At 42.8% G+C, this 19,154-nt stretch overlaps 1 protein-coding gene across 1 annotated transcript; it reads left to right on the top strand.

The window, feature by feature from the left end:
• Nucleotides 1-1,203: 1,203 nt before the first annotated feature.
• Nucleotides 1,204-16,665, top strand: KCNMB2 (potassium calcium-activated channel subfamily M regulatory beta subunit 2; the record flags this gene model as incomplete). The annotated part of the gene is made up of 4 exons (XM_080623685.1): nucleotides 1,204-1,274; nucleotides 6,345-6,515; nucleotides 8,959-9,154; nucleotides 16,381-16,665. Exons 1-4 carry the CDS (start codon nucleotides 1,219-1,221, stop codon nucleotides 16,663-16,665), a joined length of 708 nt encoding a protein of 235 aa, XP_080479811.1. The 5' UTR covers nucleotides 1,204-1,218.
• Nucleotides 16,666-19,154: the final 2,489 nt, after the last annotated feature.

Here is a 19,154-nt window from a genome sequence, read left to right as displayed (position 1 = left end):
TGGGCTGACTCTAGATGGAAAGCCCAGTCCCTTGGCACCCATCAGCCTGTTTGCCTACAGATGGATTTTAGTTCCCATCCATGTCAGTCTTCCCCCCCACCCCAGCCACCTCTACAGGATTTAAATATCCTCCCAGGATCACCACTATTCAAATATTTAAATTAGCCCTTTGCATGATTATGTAGACAGTGACATTACAGACTTTTCAGATAAGGAGCACTGGGGAATTCATGTGCCTTCCCTGCTGACAGCATCAACAGTTAAGTTTAGTTTTCAGTGAGATGAAGAATGGCACCCAGAGTATGAAAAACCTCAGCACTAAAGTATTCGGTATCTGGAATATTTCTTTCTTTTTTTTTTTTTTTTTTTTTTTTCTTATCCTTTTCCCTGAATGCAGTAAAAGCACAAAGTGTTGTGCCATGAAATAATACAAAATACAGCCCTCACCAGGAAGGGTTCAGTTCTCAGAGACTGAGATTTTAGCTGAGCCTTGCTAAACTCAGCAGCAGATTAGGAGAAGCTACGAGGGGAGCTGTAGCCTCACTAGAAGAACCTAAGAGGAATTAGCAGCCCTCATACACTGCTGTGCATCAAAGAAGCCCCTGGGCAGAAATCTAACTGATCTGGCTAAATGGCCCCAGAACAGTAATTTCTCTGTGGGAAAAGACATCTTTGTCACATCGGTTACATTTCCACAGAAGGTTGCATTTACATCTCATACTTGTGCCTCATTCAGACACCTTCCTGGAGAGCCTCACCTTACTGAGAGCTGCAGTACAACCAATTAATAGCAATGAACATGTATGTGCTTAAACAATAGCCACGTTTTCCCCGAAAAATACTGCCATAAGAACACTGGATGCAGCTATTAACTTTTTTTAAACTACCGAATATTTCTGGTCCATGGTGGAAATCCTTTGCAGTGTGGAGCATAGCTTAGCCTGATTAGCCAGCATCCCATTTCCCCAGTGGGGCTAATGAGATTTGTCCTTTATCCACATACACTGGTCTGTCATCCCCATTATTTTACATCTCACCTTGAGTTAAGAAAAGGTACATCTTCAGGGTTCACTGGGCACAGCCACAGTGAATTTGGCACACTGGATGTAGTATGGTCTGCCACGTTGGATGGGCAGTGACAAAAATTGTCCGTCTTCCCCCAGGTCCTTCCATCGTCCCACTGCAGCAAGCAAAGCCAACACTGGGCAATCCTCTAAAATGTTTATTTGGACCAGTGGCCGGAGCTCTACATCTTACAGACATGATGAGAAAAGGTAAACAGCATCTGTGCTGATTGTCTCTTACAGGTTTGAATCTTTAGGAATGTGGCCTGTAGCTTCTCTTCAGTGGTGGCTCTAGAGAAGGAGGAAGGATGCAAAGGGTGTCCTCTCTTTGCCTCTCACCCTCCCAGCTACTGCTCCACTGACAAGAGGACCAGCCAGTGAGAGTCAGGGTTAACATGCCAAGCCAAAACAGAGTGGAGGGACAATGCCAGAGCCATGGCCAAAGTCTTCCTTCTTCAGCAGTACACTGTGACCATCTTTGAGGTCAATACAGACACACTGCACATTTAAAAGCATACTAATCACTAGCCACAGGTTTGCAGCCCCGACTCCAATCTCTGTGAAGCCTTTATGCCTTTTGCAAGTGTCCTGCTTCCAGCACACACCATTGCCTTCTCTTCCTCCACACACACACTGCACTGTGTCCCCCTGCCAGATCATTGCCCTACGTAACTTTTACACATCTGAATGATGCACCCACTTGTCAGAGATGCTTTCTTTTTGTATGCATGCGTGTGTGAGGATAAGTATGTATGCAATACATCGCACAATAGCTGGGGGATGAGAAGTAGCCTAAGAATGAGCTGGTAGCCACCAGCCCACTTACATGGTGTAGCTGGAGGGAATAGGCTGAAGGAGACAGAGGACTAAAGGAATTACTAGATCTCCCAGGGGAGCAGGGAATGGAGGAAAGGGAAAGAGAGGTTTTAAGTCTGCAGATAAAGGCAGCACTCAGTTGGGAATGAAAGAAATTAAATATCACTGATGAAATAACACTTGTCAGCAATGCTCAAACTCATCCTTCAAAAATCTCTCTGCTTTGTAGTGAGATTTGCTGGACAGCTTGTCTAGTCACAACTGGACACATTTCCCTTTCTTTTGTTTCCTTTCCCCCTTCCCTCCTTTGCCTCCTCTCCTTCAGTTCCTCTTGCAGTCACTATCAAACATAATCACAAAATATAAAATTTCAGTGAAACAGAAACAGACCTCTATGTATCTACAGTGTCAATCAGTAAAACACACTCTTCAGATATTCTGATGAGACATTACTGCTGGCACCTGCATGGGAAAATGCTGTCATGATTTCAGGCAGCAGAGCTGCCCTCAGGATGCCAAATTTCTTTGGAGAATTGGCCCATTTGCTGAACTTTTCTGCAAAAGCAGCAGAGGTGCTCAGCTCCTTTGAGAATCCAATTGCAAACCTATTTTGAAGCCACAAAAGCCAGCTTGGCAGGAGGTTTCCATGAACTTCCTTTTGGAGCTGGTTGTCTGACTGCCTCCCATACTTCTGCAAGTTTCCTCTTTAATTGAATTTTCTGATATCAGTAAACACCTCAACATGAGGTAATTTGAGTGACATCTGTATAACAACTGTTACATCAGAGAAGTGAATGTCAGTTCAAAGTCACTCTAAATAATTCAGGCAAGCAGATATCCCCATCGGACAAGCCCAATTACTGTGCAGTTGCTGGAGGAGGCAGCATCTCCCTCAGTGTCACACCATGGTCCATTTGCAAGGGAAAGAATTTGAGGGTAGGTAATTTGTGTTTATTTAAAGAAAAAAAATAGGTAATTTCAGGTGCCTGGAAACTCAACCTCTTTGCAGAGCTTCTAGATCCATCCATTTTGGAGCAAAATAAGAACTGTTGTACTGGGTCTGAAGATTACTTTAGCCTCTCCTGCTCTATGTGGCTGTGCCCAGTTGCAAACTCTTTGCATACAGGACCATTCATAATACATGCCTATAAATTAATCACATCCCCAGAGCTACAGAGCTGTCCTGTGTCAGCAGAGGCCAGAGCAAGTTAGTTTGCCTCATTCTTCCAGTAAGCAAGTGCTGAAAGATCGTGTACCTCATGATGGCAAATAAAGGTCTTGGCTTCAACAAATATGGGCAACTCTACAGAAGATGTGGAACTTATTTATTAAGGCTGGTAGGCTCAGATCGGCACAGTAACTCTCCTTGGCTGTCTCACATTGAGGTTAACATAACCTGGGGTGTCTAATTTCATTACATAGGTCCTCCCTAAGCCTTCCTCTGGAGATCACATTGCAGAGGGATCCCCACGCTGCTGCTGTGCAGAGAGGTATGGAGAGGGAGATCTCTACTGTGTGCCCAGCAGGCACAGTCATGTCCATATTTCCTTTCTGGCAGCTGATCCCGGGTACAGCAGTCAGCCCGTATCCTCTGAGCAGTTCGGCAAAAGCAACATGCAGATTTAGCAGGGGAGAATTTCAGTTTGGAAACGATCAAGGGAGCAAAGACCTATTGTCCTTGGAGGCTTGATTTCTATTAAATGCCTTTGCACAGGGTGGAAAGACCCCATGTTCTGACAGCTGGGACTTCTTGAAAAACAAGTAGCCTCCCTCAGTGTCATATTTGGAAAGTTATCACAGGCAATTGCAAGTATTAGATGGAGTCATCTAGATGTGTAGTGTCTGGGATGCAGTGATCTGTACTTAAGCACACCGCAGCAGTCAGCTAATTGTGCCTGTGAAGCCCTGGGATCCAAAATCAGCCAGCTAAGCATGGCACTCTTCCAGCTCACCAAGCAGAAAGAGGTCCCTAGGCTGTGTCAAAAGTTCACACATACACGAAATCCCCCCCAAGGAGCAACACTCACACACGTGTGTGGGCCCCCACAGCCGCTCCAGATAAGGAGATTCCGAGGCTGCTCTGTTAGTGGCAAAATATTTTGCACAATGTATCATGTCCCCCAAAACCCGGGCTCTGAGTGGCAAAAATGTGAAGTCTGGTAATAGGAGAAGTTCCAGTATCATAAGGAGAAAATTGACACCTCTCTAGCACAGGCATGAGCTGGGAGGAAGAGGAGGGTTGGTTACTCAGCGTGTCTCCCAGGCTGCGTCAGGACTGATGCATCACACGCTGGCATGTGCCACAACACCGCGTGTCTCAGTGTGTGTTGCCACATTGAATCCTGGCAGGGATTTAGGAGAAAGGCCTCAGGGGCACCAAGCTACCACTTTTCTTGATGTTCAGGGATTTGAATAACAAATATTTGCAGAAGAGCAACCGAATGACATGCTCCAAGCATGGTGGTCACCACAAACTATCCCTTTTGCCAGGCTCCTGCCAGTTAGATCATTTCTACACCACACCCTTCAGCCCATCCTTTTTTTACCTCTCACTGCATGTTTCTTGGCTCAAGGCCACATGGGAAATACTTGTAACCATTCTCAATTAGCTATCTGGTTTTAAATTGTCCATTTGTATCCCTTTTATGTCCTAGCTGCTCTGATGACATTAGTGAGAGATTGTACTGCCTCTGCTTTATGTCTACATGCTGACATAAGTTATGCTGTGTGATCGGTTAATGTGCTAGAACTGCATGACAATCTCTGCCTTCCTGCCTGCTTCCATTTGGGAGCAATGCAAATCCTAAGAGCAGCTCTCAGAGTTAAATACAGTTTGATAAATAATAATAGAAAAGTAGCATCAGTCTATTACTCTACATTACTTCTTTGAAGGCAATTGCATCTGCCACTTCACAATATATCTTTTCTGACCAACATCAGAGAAAAATTTGACAGGCTGAATTACCATTTCATTTCCAACTAGGAAAACACTAACAAGATTTAAAGGATGGTTTTGAAGAGAAAGCATGGGCATCTAAAGATGTAAATTACAGTTGGATGAAGAAACCTTAAGGGGTCTTCGTTACAGGAAACTACTGACAGCAGTACCATCTAAGCAAGATTTTTGCTACAAAACTCCACACCATATGTGCTTTTCCTGAATATGACTCATCACCTAAATACATATCAAATTCCAGTTTCAGGGATTTTATGATTAAACCTATTTTCTTGTTTCTACTTTGTTTATGTATGGCTTTACATCTGTCTTAACTCTATTTTTTTGTCCCTATTAGTGAATGTAAGCTATATGTTTGGTCTGACATCTTGCTTTTTTCCAAGGCTGAGTAAAACTTGATGGTTTCAGCATAAGTGAGTGATGGGTTTGCTAGAGCCCAAAGTGATGTTGATGTTGCTCACCTGCCATTTTGCAGACAGTAGAAGAGGAACTTCCTCCATGTGTACTACTATGCCCATGTTATGATGGTGCGAGGGCTCAGAGGTGTGCGGTTCACATGCTTCGGGTGCTGCCTGGATGATTCAAAAGAACTGTAACAGAAAACACAGGAGATTTTGACCAGCCTCAGGTCTGTAAGTACATTTTAAACTCACAAAGTTTGAGTGTGTTTGAAATGTACTCAAATATTTCCTTCTTCACCATTGTGTCCTCATGACTCATTGAATCATCAAAGGCTCGGAGATGAAAGAAGGACTTATGGTTAGAAAATGCAAAGGACTCTCTGCTGAAGGGGGAATGGTTTGTTGTATCTTCTTTTTTTTGTTTGTTTTTTTAAATCCCAGAACAAATAGCTCTAGTGAATAATTTTCTGTGAGGGTTTTCACTGTAATGAGTAACTGGGCTTCCAAAAGGCTATTTTACAAATAAAGTAAATAAACTCTCAATCAAAAACCCCACAGAAATCTATTGCAAAATCCCCGTAGTGTTTCATGAGCTTTGAGTCACACTGAGGGCAGAAAAGTCACCTAAACCACTAGCCTGTAGGGAATGAAAATGGAATGTGGTCCTTTCAGATAATTTTAGTGATGATTTTCTTCAGGCTGATTTCTACGTATGGGAACATAAGACCTGAACTGAAGAAAGGACACCTCATATACCTAAACATCATCTAGCAGCCTCAGATGGCAATTGACAGGTCAAATTCAACTATCATATAATTCAACTGAGCCAATGAAGCTGTACCAAAGAAGGATTTACTGAGCTGGCACAAGTGTCTAATCTTTATATTTGCTATAAGAGTTTTTTACCTTTTCAGAAATGGCTGTAATTTATTTTGGAGATGAATAAGTTTCCACCAGGTCAGAGTGAATCCGATGAAAAAGGACACCTGAGGACGCTTAAGCCTTTCTCTCCCACGAGATGGGTATGGAGGTGGAACTACCCACCCCATAAAAACTTGTTTGATTAGATATGAACTTCACATAAGAATGTATTATTTTCAATCTCAGAAATATTTACCAAAAAATCAGGGATCACGATCTACTGGACAAAAGGAAAACAGTTACAGCCCTCAAAGCTGGAGAAGACCGGGCCATACTCCTCGGGCTGGCCATGATGGTGTGCTCTGTCATGATGTACTTTCTCTTGGGAATCACCCTGCTGCGGTCCTACATGCAAAGGTAATTTCATGATGGTTACCCTGATCTCACTTCACATGCCTTATTCTTTTGACTCTTTAAATTAAAGTTGGGTTGGTTTTTTTCCTTTGGTCAGCATAGGCCTGATTCTGCACTTCCTTACCCCAGTATAAATTAGGTATACTTACAGCAAAAGCATGTTGGGTAATACCAGTGTAAGTGAGGGAAGAATTAGATCCCTGTTTGAAAAAACCTTGATCCATAGGCTTTAAACTTGCCACAGTTTAACACTAGTATAATGTCCATATCAGGCAGTCGGCAGTCAGCTGAACCCTGTAAGCCTCTCAGGGGCTGTTGCTGCAAAGCCCGATTCAGGAGAAAACAGCAGAAATATTTAGTGGCCTCAAGAAATGACAGATTTCCAAATAAAGAATGGAGAATTAATTTGGGAAAGAAATCAAGCTGCTCTGTATGTATGCATGCATGTAGCTTTCCATGTAGGCTATTACTTTCATTTTAACAAGTGAAATCTTCCTGAAATACAGCATTTTGCCGAAAGTGAAAGATCATCTTTCATCATTACTGCACTGCACTTAATTTTTCTGAGGCCGTCTCTGGCTTCCTTCTCTGCCATGAAGCAGAAAATTTGACCTGTGATTCATTAGCATTTGAAATCAGTTCACAAGCACCAGCCCTATTAAAACTCCAGCCCAGACTGTAACAGGACTGTCAGCAATGTTTTTTCCACCCTGATGACTGGATGTGTAACTGGGGATCAAAACATTAGTCTCTCATGCCCAAACCACCCTGAGGCAGTAGCCAGTACCTGGCATCTTTTGGCTTACCCACCATAGGCTTCTTCTTTAGGCATGTACAATAGGTGCATACCAGTTAACTGGTATGAACGTCCTCAATTATATCAGTGCATCTGCAGGGAAATATTCCTTCTTCACCTTGCAATGATAAGGAAAATGTAGCTATGCCTGAGGGTGAAGAGTACTTATCTGCAGTATCTTATTTATATGATAAAGGTATTTGGCCCTTTTTAAATCCAAGTAAAGTTGAAAACAGAGATCAAGACCTGTTAAGTATCCAAGAGCATTTGCTTTTCCACATTGCTCTCCCCTACTTTTCAGCAATATCAGGGTCAATTGCAGAGGCTGTTAAGGTCAAAATTGCTCATGTGGAAAGATATGCTTTATATTGCAAACTATATGAAAAATTGCCAAAAGCACCTATGAAGTATCAAATATTCCATCTTCACAAGTTTATTGCAGGTAGATGTTACTTTATTATCCCCATGCATGAGTGAAACAGCAGTCAGAAAGGTGAAAGTGAGAAGAAGACAACCTAGGAGTCTTTGCTATCACTTCTCTTCACATAGTCAGATCTCCTTAGGGATTATTCTTCTTTACAGACAGCAATACTGCTTCAACAAAATACTGCTGTGAAGGAAAAAAAAAAAGCAAATAACCTCTTCATTTTATTTCCTTCCACAAATTGTAGCATAATTTAAATGTAAAACTGAAAATACAAGGAGAATATCTGCCAAAATAACTTATCAGGAGAATTTGTCAGAAATCTTTGATATTGCATATCATGTAAAGCCTTTTGTAGGTTTGTCAAGGGACAAGCAGACCCTCAGCCCATTCATGATGAGGAGCAGGACAGCCATGCTGGGTGTGAGCTGAGGTGTTGAGTGAGGCTGAAACCTTTCCCCAGCCCATGAAAGGTTCTTTTCACAGAACCCTCAATGTGCCCTTCCCATGGCTCTCATCCCCAAGGAAAATTCAGCCATAGATATTTAAATGCATGCAAGAAACCCAGGTGAACATTGCCAGTGCACACTGAGGCTCTCTCATTCAGTTTTAGCCTCTGGTAAATTTGAGATAGAACAATTTCAACAGCTGACTTAACTTACGGAAAACCAAGCAAGGTGCCACTAGAAAAAGTCTTTCAACAAGGCGAGCTGCATGCAGAACTACTTGTGTGTTACTGTGTCTTCATGCATATCAGTATGTGTACCCTGGTAATTCAAAATTGTCCTCCCAACCTCCACTTTAAACTGAATGGGGTTTGTTGTTTAACTGTTATGTCTTGGTCCAGGGTGTCCTGTCATGCAGCACTGAGTGCATTTTACTCTTCACCAGGGCAGGCTGCTCAGTTTTCTTCTCTGGTGTCTCTGCTGGTTCCATTTGGTTTCAAATATACCTTCTCCAGACTAAAAGTTCCACTGCCCTTTTCATTTATACATAGACATAAGTGAGTCAGGTATTTTTGTTCCCAAAGCACAAACTTCAGGTACAGAATAATGCAGTCTGTGATGTGAGTTGTGAGAAAGTCCAGCCTTCACTCAAGGCCCTGCAAATACGTACTGTTTCCTACAAGATGCCCCTTGGTATATCGCTGATGGAAAGCCTGACCTGCATTTTGTGCTTATTGCCCATTCTTGCCATGCTCTAACGTGTCTTTATTTCCTACTTAGTGTCTGGACAGAAGAGGCTCAGTGTTCACTTCTCAATGCGTCCATCACAGAAACCTTCAACTGCTCATTTAGCTGTGGTCCAGACTGCTGGAAAATTTCGCAGTACCCGTGCCTCCAGGTGTACGTCAATCTCACCTCTTCTGGCCAGAAGCTTCTGCTCTACCACACTGAGGAAACAATGAAAATTAATTCTGAGGTAGGAGGACAGAATAAAATTTCTTCCTAAATGAGGTCAGTACTGGGACCAGTATTATTTAATATATTCATCAATGATTTAGATGAGGGAATTGAGTGTACTGTCAGCAAGTTTGCTGATGACACTAAGCTGGGAGGACTGGCTGACACGCCAGAAGGCTGTGCTGCCATCCAGCGAGACCTGGACAGGCTGGAGAGTTGGGCAGGGAGAAACTTGATGAAATATAACAAGGGAAAGTGTAGAGTCCTGCATCTGGGCAGGAACAACCCCAGGTTCCAGTATAGGTTGGGGAACGACCTGTTAGAGAGCAGTGTAGGGGAGAGGGACCTGGGGGTCCTAGTGGATGGCAGGATGACCATGAGCCAACACTGTGCCCTTGTGGCCAAGAAGGCCAATGGCATCCTGGGGTGTATTAAAAGGGGGGTGGTCAGTAGGTCGAGAGAGGTCCTCCTTCCCCTCTACTCTGCCCTGGTGAGACCGCATCTGGAATATTGTGTCCAGTTCTGGGCCCCTCAGTTCAAGAAGGACAGGGACCTGCTGGAGAGAGTCCAGCACAGGGCAACTAAGATGATTAAGGGAGTGGAGCATCTCCCTTATGAGGAAAGGCTGAGGGAGCTGGGTCTCTATAGTTTGGAGAAGAGGAGACTGAGGGGTGACCTTATTAGTGTATATAAATATATAAAGGGGGAGTGTCATGAGGATGGAGCCAGGCTCTTCTCAGTGGCAAACAATGATAAGACAAGGGGTAATGGGTGCAAACTGGAACACAAGAGGTTCCACTTAAACTTGAGAAGAAACTTCTTCTCAGTGAGGGTGACGGAACACTGGAACAGGCTGCCCAGGGAGGTTGTGGAGTCTCCTTCTCTGGAGACATTCAAAACCCGCCTGGACACATTCCTATGTAACCTTATCTAGGTGTTCCTGCTCCGGCAGGGGGATTGGACTAGATGATCTTTTGAGGTCCCTTCCAATCTCTAACATACTGTGATACTGTGATACTGTGAGTTTCCAGAGGGTTGCTCACCTTGTTTTACTCATTCCTCGCTTTAAACCAGTATCAGGCTTCCAGCTCCTGCATCACGGGTAAATACAGAGCAGAGAAAGCAGAAATCAGTGCACAGACTGAGCTCACATCTCTGGAGGGGGCAGATTTCCACCTCCATCCCAAGCAGGAGGATGAGCTCTTCCCTCACGGGGCAATATCTCCTGGGGGCTGGAGCCTTCTTCATCCTTTGCAAGTGTTTTACAGGTGCAAGCTAGCACTGAGCACTTGTCACATTGATATTCTTGTGGAGCTGTGGACAAGTCACTTACCACCCAGGTATGACTGCATGATAGCGAACAAACCTAGTGATGTGCACGGAACATCCACAGTGGTGAGAATAGAAATGGCCTTATTACTACTGGGCCAGGCAAGGCAACAGGGAGAGAAAAGAGTCCTGTGTCTAGCAGCAGATGTGTCTCTGTCTCCATATCTGGTGACAAATTCTGCACCCTGAGCATCTCCTCTTAGGTCAGCTGTGCCACTGGGGTCAAGGCAGAGCATTTAGCCCTGTAGATGGTGCAAAGACGCTGAAAATGGGCTGAGCAGACTCTGTCAAGATAAAAGCAGCAGCATAAAAAGAAAAGGCTGGCTTTGAGGCATGTATAGGCTAGGGAGTCAGCCCATATTTCTCACACAACTTCCCTGATTCCAGACGCTAAACAAACAAACAAAAAGTATTTTTAACAAATCTGAAGAAGAATTCTTCTGTCTCCTTCAGCAAATGCAAAATCCATTATAACTCCATCCAGGTGGGATGGAGACAGCTCCTGTCTGGAGGCTATAATAACCACAGCGGATGCACAGAATGCATCTCCCTGCCAGCCCACAGCCACAGCTGTGCAGCTGATGCAGTGCTGTGTATCAAACGAGGCAAGCAATCACCTCTTTGTTAGGGAGTGGAGGTGGCTAGGGAGGGTGTTTGCTCCCTCCATGCAGCACAGCAGGATCGGACTAAGAAATGTCCCTCTCTCCACCTCCCTATCTTCATATCTACAGCGCCTGGGTACCTAAAACTGCAAACTGCAGTGAGCCAGGACACAGCTAAGTCATTTGACTTACAAGTGCCAGATTTGCATTAACTACTTAGTTATCCAAGGTCACTGAACCTCCAAATACGGGTGGCTGGCAAAGCACAGCCTGTAACAGCAGAGCCCGAGTTCAAGCTACTGACAATGTAACCTATTGTGTTTCTATTTATGGCAGCATTTCAGTAGACCAAATTACTTCTGCATATTAAGATGAAGTGCTATTAAAATCAGTCAAAGCATGGCGTGGTTGCACTGGGCCAGTTATTCTGATAGATAATTAGCTCCTGTGGCTGAGAGAAAAAGCTCTATGGATCTGAAGTGTGAAATGGGGAACAGTGCCCCCATCTTCCCCTCCAGCTCAACATCAGTGCAGAAAGGAGGAACTCGCGATTTGGGGAGCCTGTGGCAGTATAGACCCCACATTCTGCTGGGGCAGAAGCAAAATCCAGCGACACTTATGCCACAATTTGAATAAAACAGATCAAATCAGTCTCTGTGCTCCACTGGATTTAAATAAATCTCCACATTCTTTTATTGATGACTTTTGCTTGCTGAAATGGAATTTGAAATTCTCCCACATGCTACCTCCTCTTAATTTAATGTAGGCATAGTTAATGCTTCTCCAGCCCAAGGTTGTTTTACAAGTTAAACTCTGCTCTCAGGAGGATTCCTAGGTTTCCTGACATGATGCTGGCTATGTGACCTGAATCCAAATGCAGCTTTGAATGGAAGTTTGCAGTGCCTATAAAATACCTTGCTTCTTGTGCCTAGTTGGGATCAGCAGAGACTCCAAGCTCAGACCAGCACAACTCATCTCAGCTCCTGGCGGGGTGCTCCCTCTCCCCCAGCTGGAGAGCGGCTTCATGCAGCAGGAAGAGCAGCCTTGAGCACTCCAGCTGGATGCTAGCTGTCTCTTCCCATCCACCTACTCAGCCCTGTGTTTCCTATCTTTATTCTTGCCAAATAAACAAAATAATAGCTGTCCCTGTCTCACTGAGCCCTGACATTACTGGGGACACTGCAGAACACAGTGCTTACCCTCCACCACCAGTGACCTTCAGAAGGTCAGCATCTCCCCACTAACCTCTGCCTCACTGAGCACCACCACATGTGCAGAGTGGCATCTGGAGCCCGTCATTCCCCTATTCCCACCAGGTAGCACGGATGAAGCAAAATGTGCTTTGACATTAAATAATGATTAAACTAGGAGACTTGCTGTCTAAGCTAATAAGGTATAGCAAGGAGTAAGTGCAATTTATCTACAGCGTGCTGCTGCCCATCTCTGGTGGGAATCACTGCTAAGTAAGTGGATACCAGTTGAACTGCTCAAGTGTTCCCCAGGAAAGCACATGGGATTCTTAATGGCTTTTTGTTGCTCTCGCCATGCATACTTTATCTCCAGCCTTCAGGAGAAGCCAAACTCCTTGTCAATGCTACAGCTATTGCAACTTAAATACTTTCACAGATACACTTTCCTTCCTCAGCTGTCAGAGGCTGTAAAAGCTTCTGCAAGAGGTAAATAGAATGGTGTTCCCTCATGCTCAGATCACAGAGCCAGGCTGTCACCCTGAGGAACGGCTGAGATAGTTAAAACAATGCTAGAGGCCCCATTTAAATCCTATGCTATATCATTTTTATTCTGTGTTATTTGAGCTACTGCTGATTTATACACATGCTCCGTGAGGTAACAAGCAGGATTTAATCACCAGGATCACTGTTATGCCAGCTTTAACTGCCTGAGATTCAAAAATGATGGGGGATGTCATGATCTTCTACTGAAAGTTCAGGTGTTTATAACCCAGGAGTAATTTGCCTGTTGCAGGGAAGCTACAATATTCAGTTGCAATTCCCAGCACAACCATTTCTGGGCTGGGACCAGAGAATTCAGTCTGCAGGAATCAGTATCAGACCAGCACAGACACAAAACTCCTCCTTCAGCCCCCGGTTGAAACTTGTTACATTTTTCAGAAGAGACGTAAGTTGATACCACAATTCTCACAAAGATTGCCACAGCATATATTGTCAAAGTTCCCAGGCTCAGCATGGACACAAACTCCAGTGGCTGACATGTGATGAGAGTCATGTATTTCACTGCCCAGTCAGTCATTGACTTAAATGAAACTGCCCCCAGCTTGTCTGGAGATGCTGTGTGATCTCTGTCCTTGGAGATACTTGTAACTCGACTGGACAAGTCCCTGAGCAACTCTGCACTCTGCAGGGCATTGGACTGGACATGTCAGTTCATACAGGTTGCCTATCCAACCCTTTAAACAAGGAAAGTAGAGCTGGAAACATAATAACAAGGTCTCTCCCTAACTGTCTAGTACATCCTTCTTGTGATCAGGTTGCAAGTAACACAAGAACTGCTTTTCTCACTCTGTATCACAGAATCCTCACTTGAGGCAGAGGACCAGACATTATTTACTTTCAGATTTGCAGATTTCCAAGTGTTTGACAATGCAGACATTGTGATAAAACAGCAGATTTAGTAGTCTAGGTTCACAGGTACAGTGTAACAACTGCAGATATAAAATTCCCTGCCAGACACTGAAGAAAACAAAGACATCCCATTATCCACACCTGCCTACATGTTTGCCAATTACCTGTGCAACACAGCAGTCACCAACATGACAGTCAGCCCTGTGTTATCCCTGGGATCTCAGTGGGGAAGCCAAAGCATGGAAGTAGGTCAGAAGCACTCTACAACTATAACCTAATGCACACAGAAAGTCCTTGTGCAGAGGAGCTCCTTGAAGCTGAGACCAAGATGCCTCCCAGAGCTCAGAAGAACTGGAACAAGTCAGATAGGGCATGGAGTAAATCGCACCCGTGTCTTGAAGACCATAGCCTGGAGAGAGACATGGTTTCAGCACAAAAAGCCTGGCAAAGCGAGTCAACCTCCCCCTGCACAACTGTACTTCTGGGAGCTTCACTCTCTCAGACCCTCATGTCATGGGCAGCCCAACCAGCTCAATATGGCTGGTGGCTCTGTGCCATCAAGCATAGAAGGCAACAGCTGAAGTTCTGCTTGAACATCAGGTTTCCTTTGAAAATGCTTGGGACTATATTCAGACTTACAAGAAGTCAGACCTCCCCCTGCTGCACTCCTGGGACATTTCTACAGTCCTTGAATCCAACAATCTGTCATCATTTGCCTGCTGTTTTCTGTCAAGAGAGAAGGGCTGGACTTTGGAAGGAGTTGCCAAGTCCTCATTTAATCCGTTCCCTCAGAATATTTCATGGGACTTCAAGAAACAAAAGTGTGTAGCACCAAGTTTGCAAGAGGGGAAAAAAAAAAAAAAGGCAGGAGAAAAGATGTCTGAGCTGGAAATACTGCTGTTAGACAGTGACAGCACAGAATTTAGTAAAAGAATGAGGTACTCTTTACTGAGAAATTTCCCCCACTTACTAGATTATGATCTATTAAAGAGTCATAGGCACTGGAAGAGGGCTGTGGTTTTAGGCATTTAAGACAAAGATGGGCAGAGTGCAAGAGAATATCCTGGAGCAGGCCCGCACAAGAAAGAAGATGAATGAGATACTACACTGATATTTTCCATCTCTAATTTCTGGAGCTCCATTAAATACTCATAATGGCAATGCCACCATGCTCTACCCTTATAGCTCCACTCTGCTAACACCAGACAATCTTTCTACTGTGCTTCAAATCATATTCTGTGCTAATAAACTTGCCAATGAATCAATCAAATCCTGTTACAAGGTTAATCCTTTTATCATTATTAGGACTAGAGATATGTCACAGTACATTACAAAAAAAGTCACAGTGTAGTCATGAAAAAGAGCAGTGGGGCTTTTATGAAGTATGACCACTAAGCCACTAATAATCAAAAGCCATGGGTCACATTATTTTAATAAAAACATTTTTTTCCTTTGCAAAGTTCACTTTAATTATTTGGAGCTACTTTAGGTGCTCACCCAGGGCAAGCAGTGCAGGCAGGGAGCATGGTGGGACCCATAATCACCCTGTAACTGCAAGGGAGCAGTGACCTGCTGGGTCTCCCCATGCACATTCAAGTAGTTAAAGCAGCAGATTTCCACCCCTCCTGGAGCAGTTAATCAAAACCCTGTACAGGTGTAGAAAACCTTCAGGTGTGGAGGGGCATGTCTAGACATGAGGAGGGAGTGAGGTGACCTATGCTGCTCCTATCAATCCTTCTCCAAACCGGCAGCAGCAACAGCAAATTCAGGTCTTTCTGCTTTAGGTCAAAATGCAGATGTGGCCTCAATCATTGCATGTCTGCCCATCACCTCACCAGCCCACACTAGCTTTTTATAGGAAATGGTAAGCACAGGCACAGGCTACTGTCCTAAGCATCCCATGAAGTATTTGTTAATCATGGACTCCATAAGCTGATTTTTATATTAATTTGCTTTAAATATTCTTTGAGAATTTTAGTTTATATTAGATAAAGCTACCCTCAAACCTTTTTTTCTCAGTGACTGAGACTGAAATTCAAGCAGCATCTTCAGAGAAAAGGAATTGTTGGATTTAGACTGGGGTCCAGAGCAAAAACAATATTAAGACCCATCCTGGTACTCAGGCTGATCTTCAATTAGAAGTTGAATGAAAGTCTTCTGGGTTGTCAGGAGGAAAACTGCACTTTCTCCTAAAATCTCTTTTTGTTCCTAATTGAGGAATTACCCCCATGTTAAGATCTGTATAAAGGTCTCTCATGAGCCTTCTCTGCAGGTGATGTGATCTCCTGTGCCCACTATGATCACTTTGATCCAATCTGAATGAGATATAAACTACCAGATTTTTATTTACAGAGAGTCAATTACCCATCTAACTGCAAGCATATGCATGCCACTTTAGATGAAGAGGTACTTCATCAGTTCCATTTTAGCATGTGTAAATTAGCAATAATAATATATTCACCTAACTCACGAGGCCACTGTGCGGATTAAAGTATTAATGTTTGTACAGTATTTGGATGTTCTCCAATGGGAAATTCTGTAGATGTGCAAAACATTGTTTTGTCTGTGATAAATTTATTATTAGGCTTAATAGTATTCCACTCTTATTAGGACTATTATGAAAAGCATAATCATCTTGAGATTTTCCTGTCACCTGAAAACAGACATTGTATCTGATTTGGAAATACATTTTTCTTCCTCCAATTTCTTCTCAGTGTTCATACATACCCAAATGTGGCAAGAATTATGAGGAATCCATGTCACTGGTGAACATTGTGATGGAAAACTTCAGAAAGTACCAACGCTTCTCCTGCTTCTACGACCCTGAAGGCGTGCAGAAGAATGTGATATTAACCAAACTGTACAGCTACAATGTGCTGTTCCACTCCCTCTTCTGGCCCACATGCATGATGATTGGTGGGGTCGTCATTGTCGCGATGGTAAAGCTGACTCAATACCTTTCCCTCCTCTGTGAGAGAATCCAAAGGATCAACAGATAAAAATGAAAACTTCTCTGAGATTTAAGTACAATGAAAATACTGTTTTCTCATTCTTCACCAAAGAACCTTAAGTTTGTAACGTGCAAGTCTGGTATAAGTTCCTTACTATATTCTTATAAGTAGAGCAATAATGCAAAAGCTGTTCTATATGCAAACATGTTATTATTATGCAGACAACTGAAAAAATACTGTTTTGTGTTGACTGTCTATATGATCTTGTTCTATGCTGAGACTAGTATTTCTTTCTTTTCTATGGCCAAAATAGGGCTCAGTGTGACCATTTGCCAAGCTTAGTCAATTGGTGTTTTCAATGTAAAAGGATTCTGGAAAAAATTCACTGCTGGACAAAGGGCAGCCAGCCACTTGTGCATCACTGAGGTCTCACATCTGTCTGAGCCCATTCAATTAATTTATGGCTTTGCTTTTTTATTATTGGCTGCAGGGGGAAAGGGGAAGCATTGATAGTGAGGGTTTTCATGGTAAGGCAGCACAAAAGGGACATATTTTTGAAGCCAGAATAAGCATATGTCATTTTCAGCCTCAGTAGGACTTGGTGATGGTTTGTGTTTGCTCCCCTAGTTCAGAAGTAATTTGTACCCTGTAGTGTTTAAGGTCTTTTGGAAACACTTCAGAGTTTTATTTCATTGACTGCTATGATTTTCTCCTGTCTTACTCACATTACCTTTGTCACTCACAGAAGCTGAAAAAAAACCAACAAAATCATCTTGTTCCATTTTCTAGTCTGAGCTCTACTGATGGAGGTGGGACCAGAACTCCTATGTAAAGGTTTATTACTCATTTGTCTTGTATTTGCTACCATATCACTGTAAAGAAAAAGAAAAAAAAACACGATCGGCTATTTTTTCATTTTTTACTTCCAACTATTTTAGATTTTTTTACTTGATATATATACAGATATATATATATAAAGAAAAAGCTATATTGTATCTAGTTGTGTATTGGAACTTGATTATTGGGGGGGGGGGTTTGGTTTTTTTTACCCACTAGAAAACAAACAGTACAACTCATTTATAATCTTCATCCTTGGATAATATCATAACATGGAGGAGCAGCACTGCAGGATCTTATCCAATATTCACAATGTTATTTCCGTCAAAGGTGTCTGTTGCTGTGACATCAGAATTGACAAAAATCTCATCCAGTTCTATGGTTTTATTAACTAAACTGTTAGATAATCATCATAATGCATCTGGAAATCTCTCCTGACCTTAACTCAGTTTGCAGTGCTGGCTAACATGAATTATGATTTAAAGGCTCAGGTGGAATAGTTTATTGGAAAAACTGAGATTCTGACTAAAATGTTGTCCTGGCTGTCAAATGTTTACCACAGGGATCTTGCCAGTATAAATTCATATGTACTATAGTCACGATTTCTGCATAACTTTTTATTCCCCTGTAGAAAACATTCCTTCTTATGTTTTAAAGATAACTCTCTCAGTTTCTCGCTTCACACCCAGCCTGAAGGACAAACCCAAGGCAGCTCTTGTTAGCACCTTGTGACTCAGTATTCAGTCTCTCAAAGAAAACATTTACAGACCTATTCAAACCAAGAAACATTTTCCCTGTCAAAAAGACTGCAAAGCAAGTACTCTACCTGGTTCCTCTATAGGTACCTTTCCACAATGTAGCATTAAAATTTTCAAGATGTTACAAAACTTTACAAGTCATGCAAATGTAACGTGAGCTGCAAAAAAAAGAAAAGAGTTCTCAGCAGTGAAAATGAACCTGCAATCCTGTAATCAGTAGTATAATTTTCCATAGGTAAATAAATTCCTGGAGGGTGGGGGTATAATGAGTGCTCCGAAAGTATGTAATAAAAATATTAAATTAAATTGTCCAGATTTCAATATGCCTTCAGGTCTGGCCTGTTTCATCAGACTTTTTTCTTTTTTATAGTGTCTATTACCAAGAAACAAGGAATGTCAATACAACAGAGAATTCATCCCTTGTCTAGCTCTCTGCATCAGCTCAGTTACTAATGCCAAAGGAAGGACCATGCTGCCAATCACAATTCACACATCAGAAATGGTGGATGACATCACCTGCCAAGAGCTGTGATGGCTTTTTCACACCATTACTTACACTGACATTGGCTGTTTACTTGACCTGTGATAAAGTAGCTCTTTGGTTGTGTGCGTGTGTGACATTTCCAGCACCTGTGTTTGTGTGTTTAGGTTCTGGTGACAGGAAAGCTGATTATTCCTGACATTTACACATCAAGCACTGCTTTCAACAGGTTATGCCGTAAACATTTCTCCAGCACTTCTGTGGATGAAACATCTTGATGCTGTTGCAGTCTATAATCATTTTGTTGACATTAACAGCAAGACCTGTAGGGTAGCAAAACAACTTGAGTAACTGGATGGAGAGAGACAAAACAATAATTTAAAGGGAATTACCCATCTGATCACTGGCACAGTTAACCCCCTACTGAAGTGTTAGCATTGAAAATGTGATTTTTGAGAACT

This window comes from Psittacula echo (genome assembly GCF_963264785.1).
Source record: "Psittacula echo genome assembly, chromosome: 7".
Taxonomy (NCBI): domain Eukaryota; kingdom Metazoa; phylum Chordata; class Aves; order Psittaciformes; family Psittacidae; genus Psittacula; species Psittacula echo.
The sequence above is the reverse complement of the archived record's forward strand: the minus strand, read 5'-3'. Positions and strand labels throughout refer to the sequence as shown.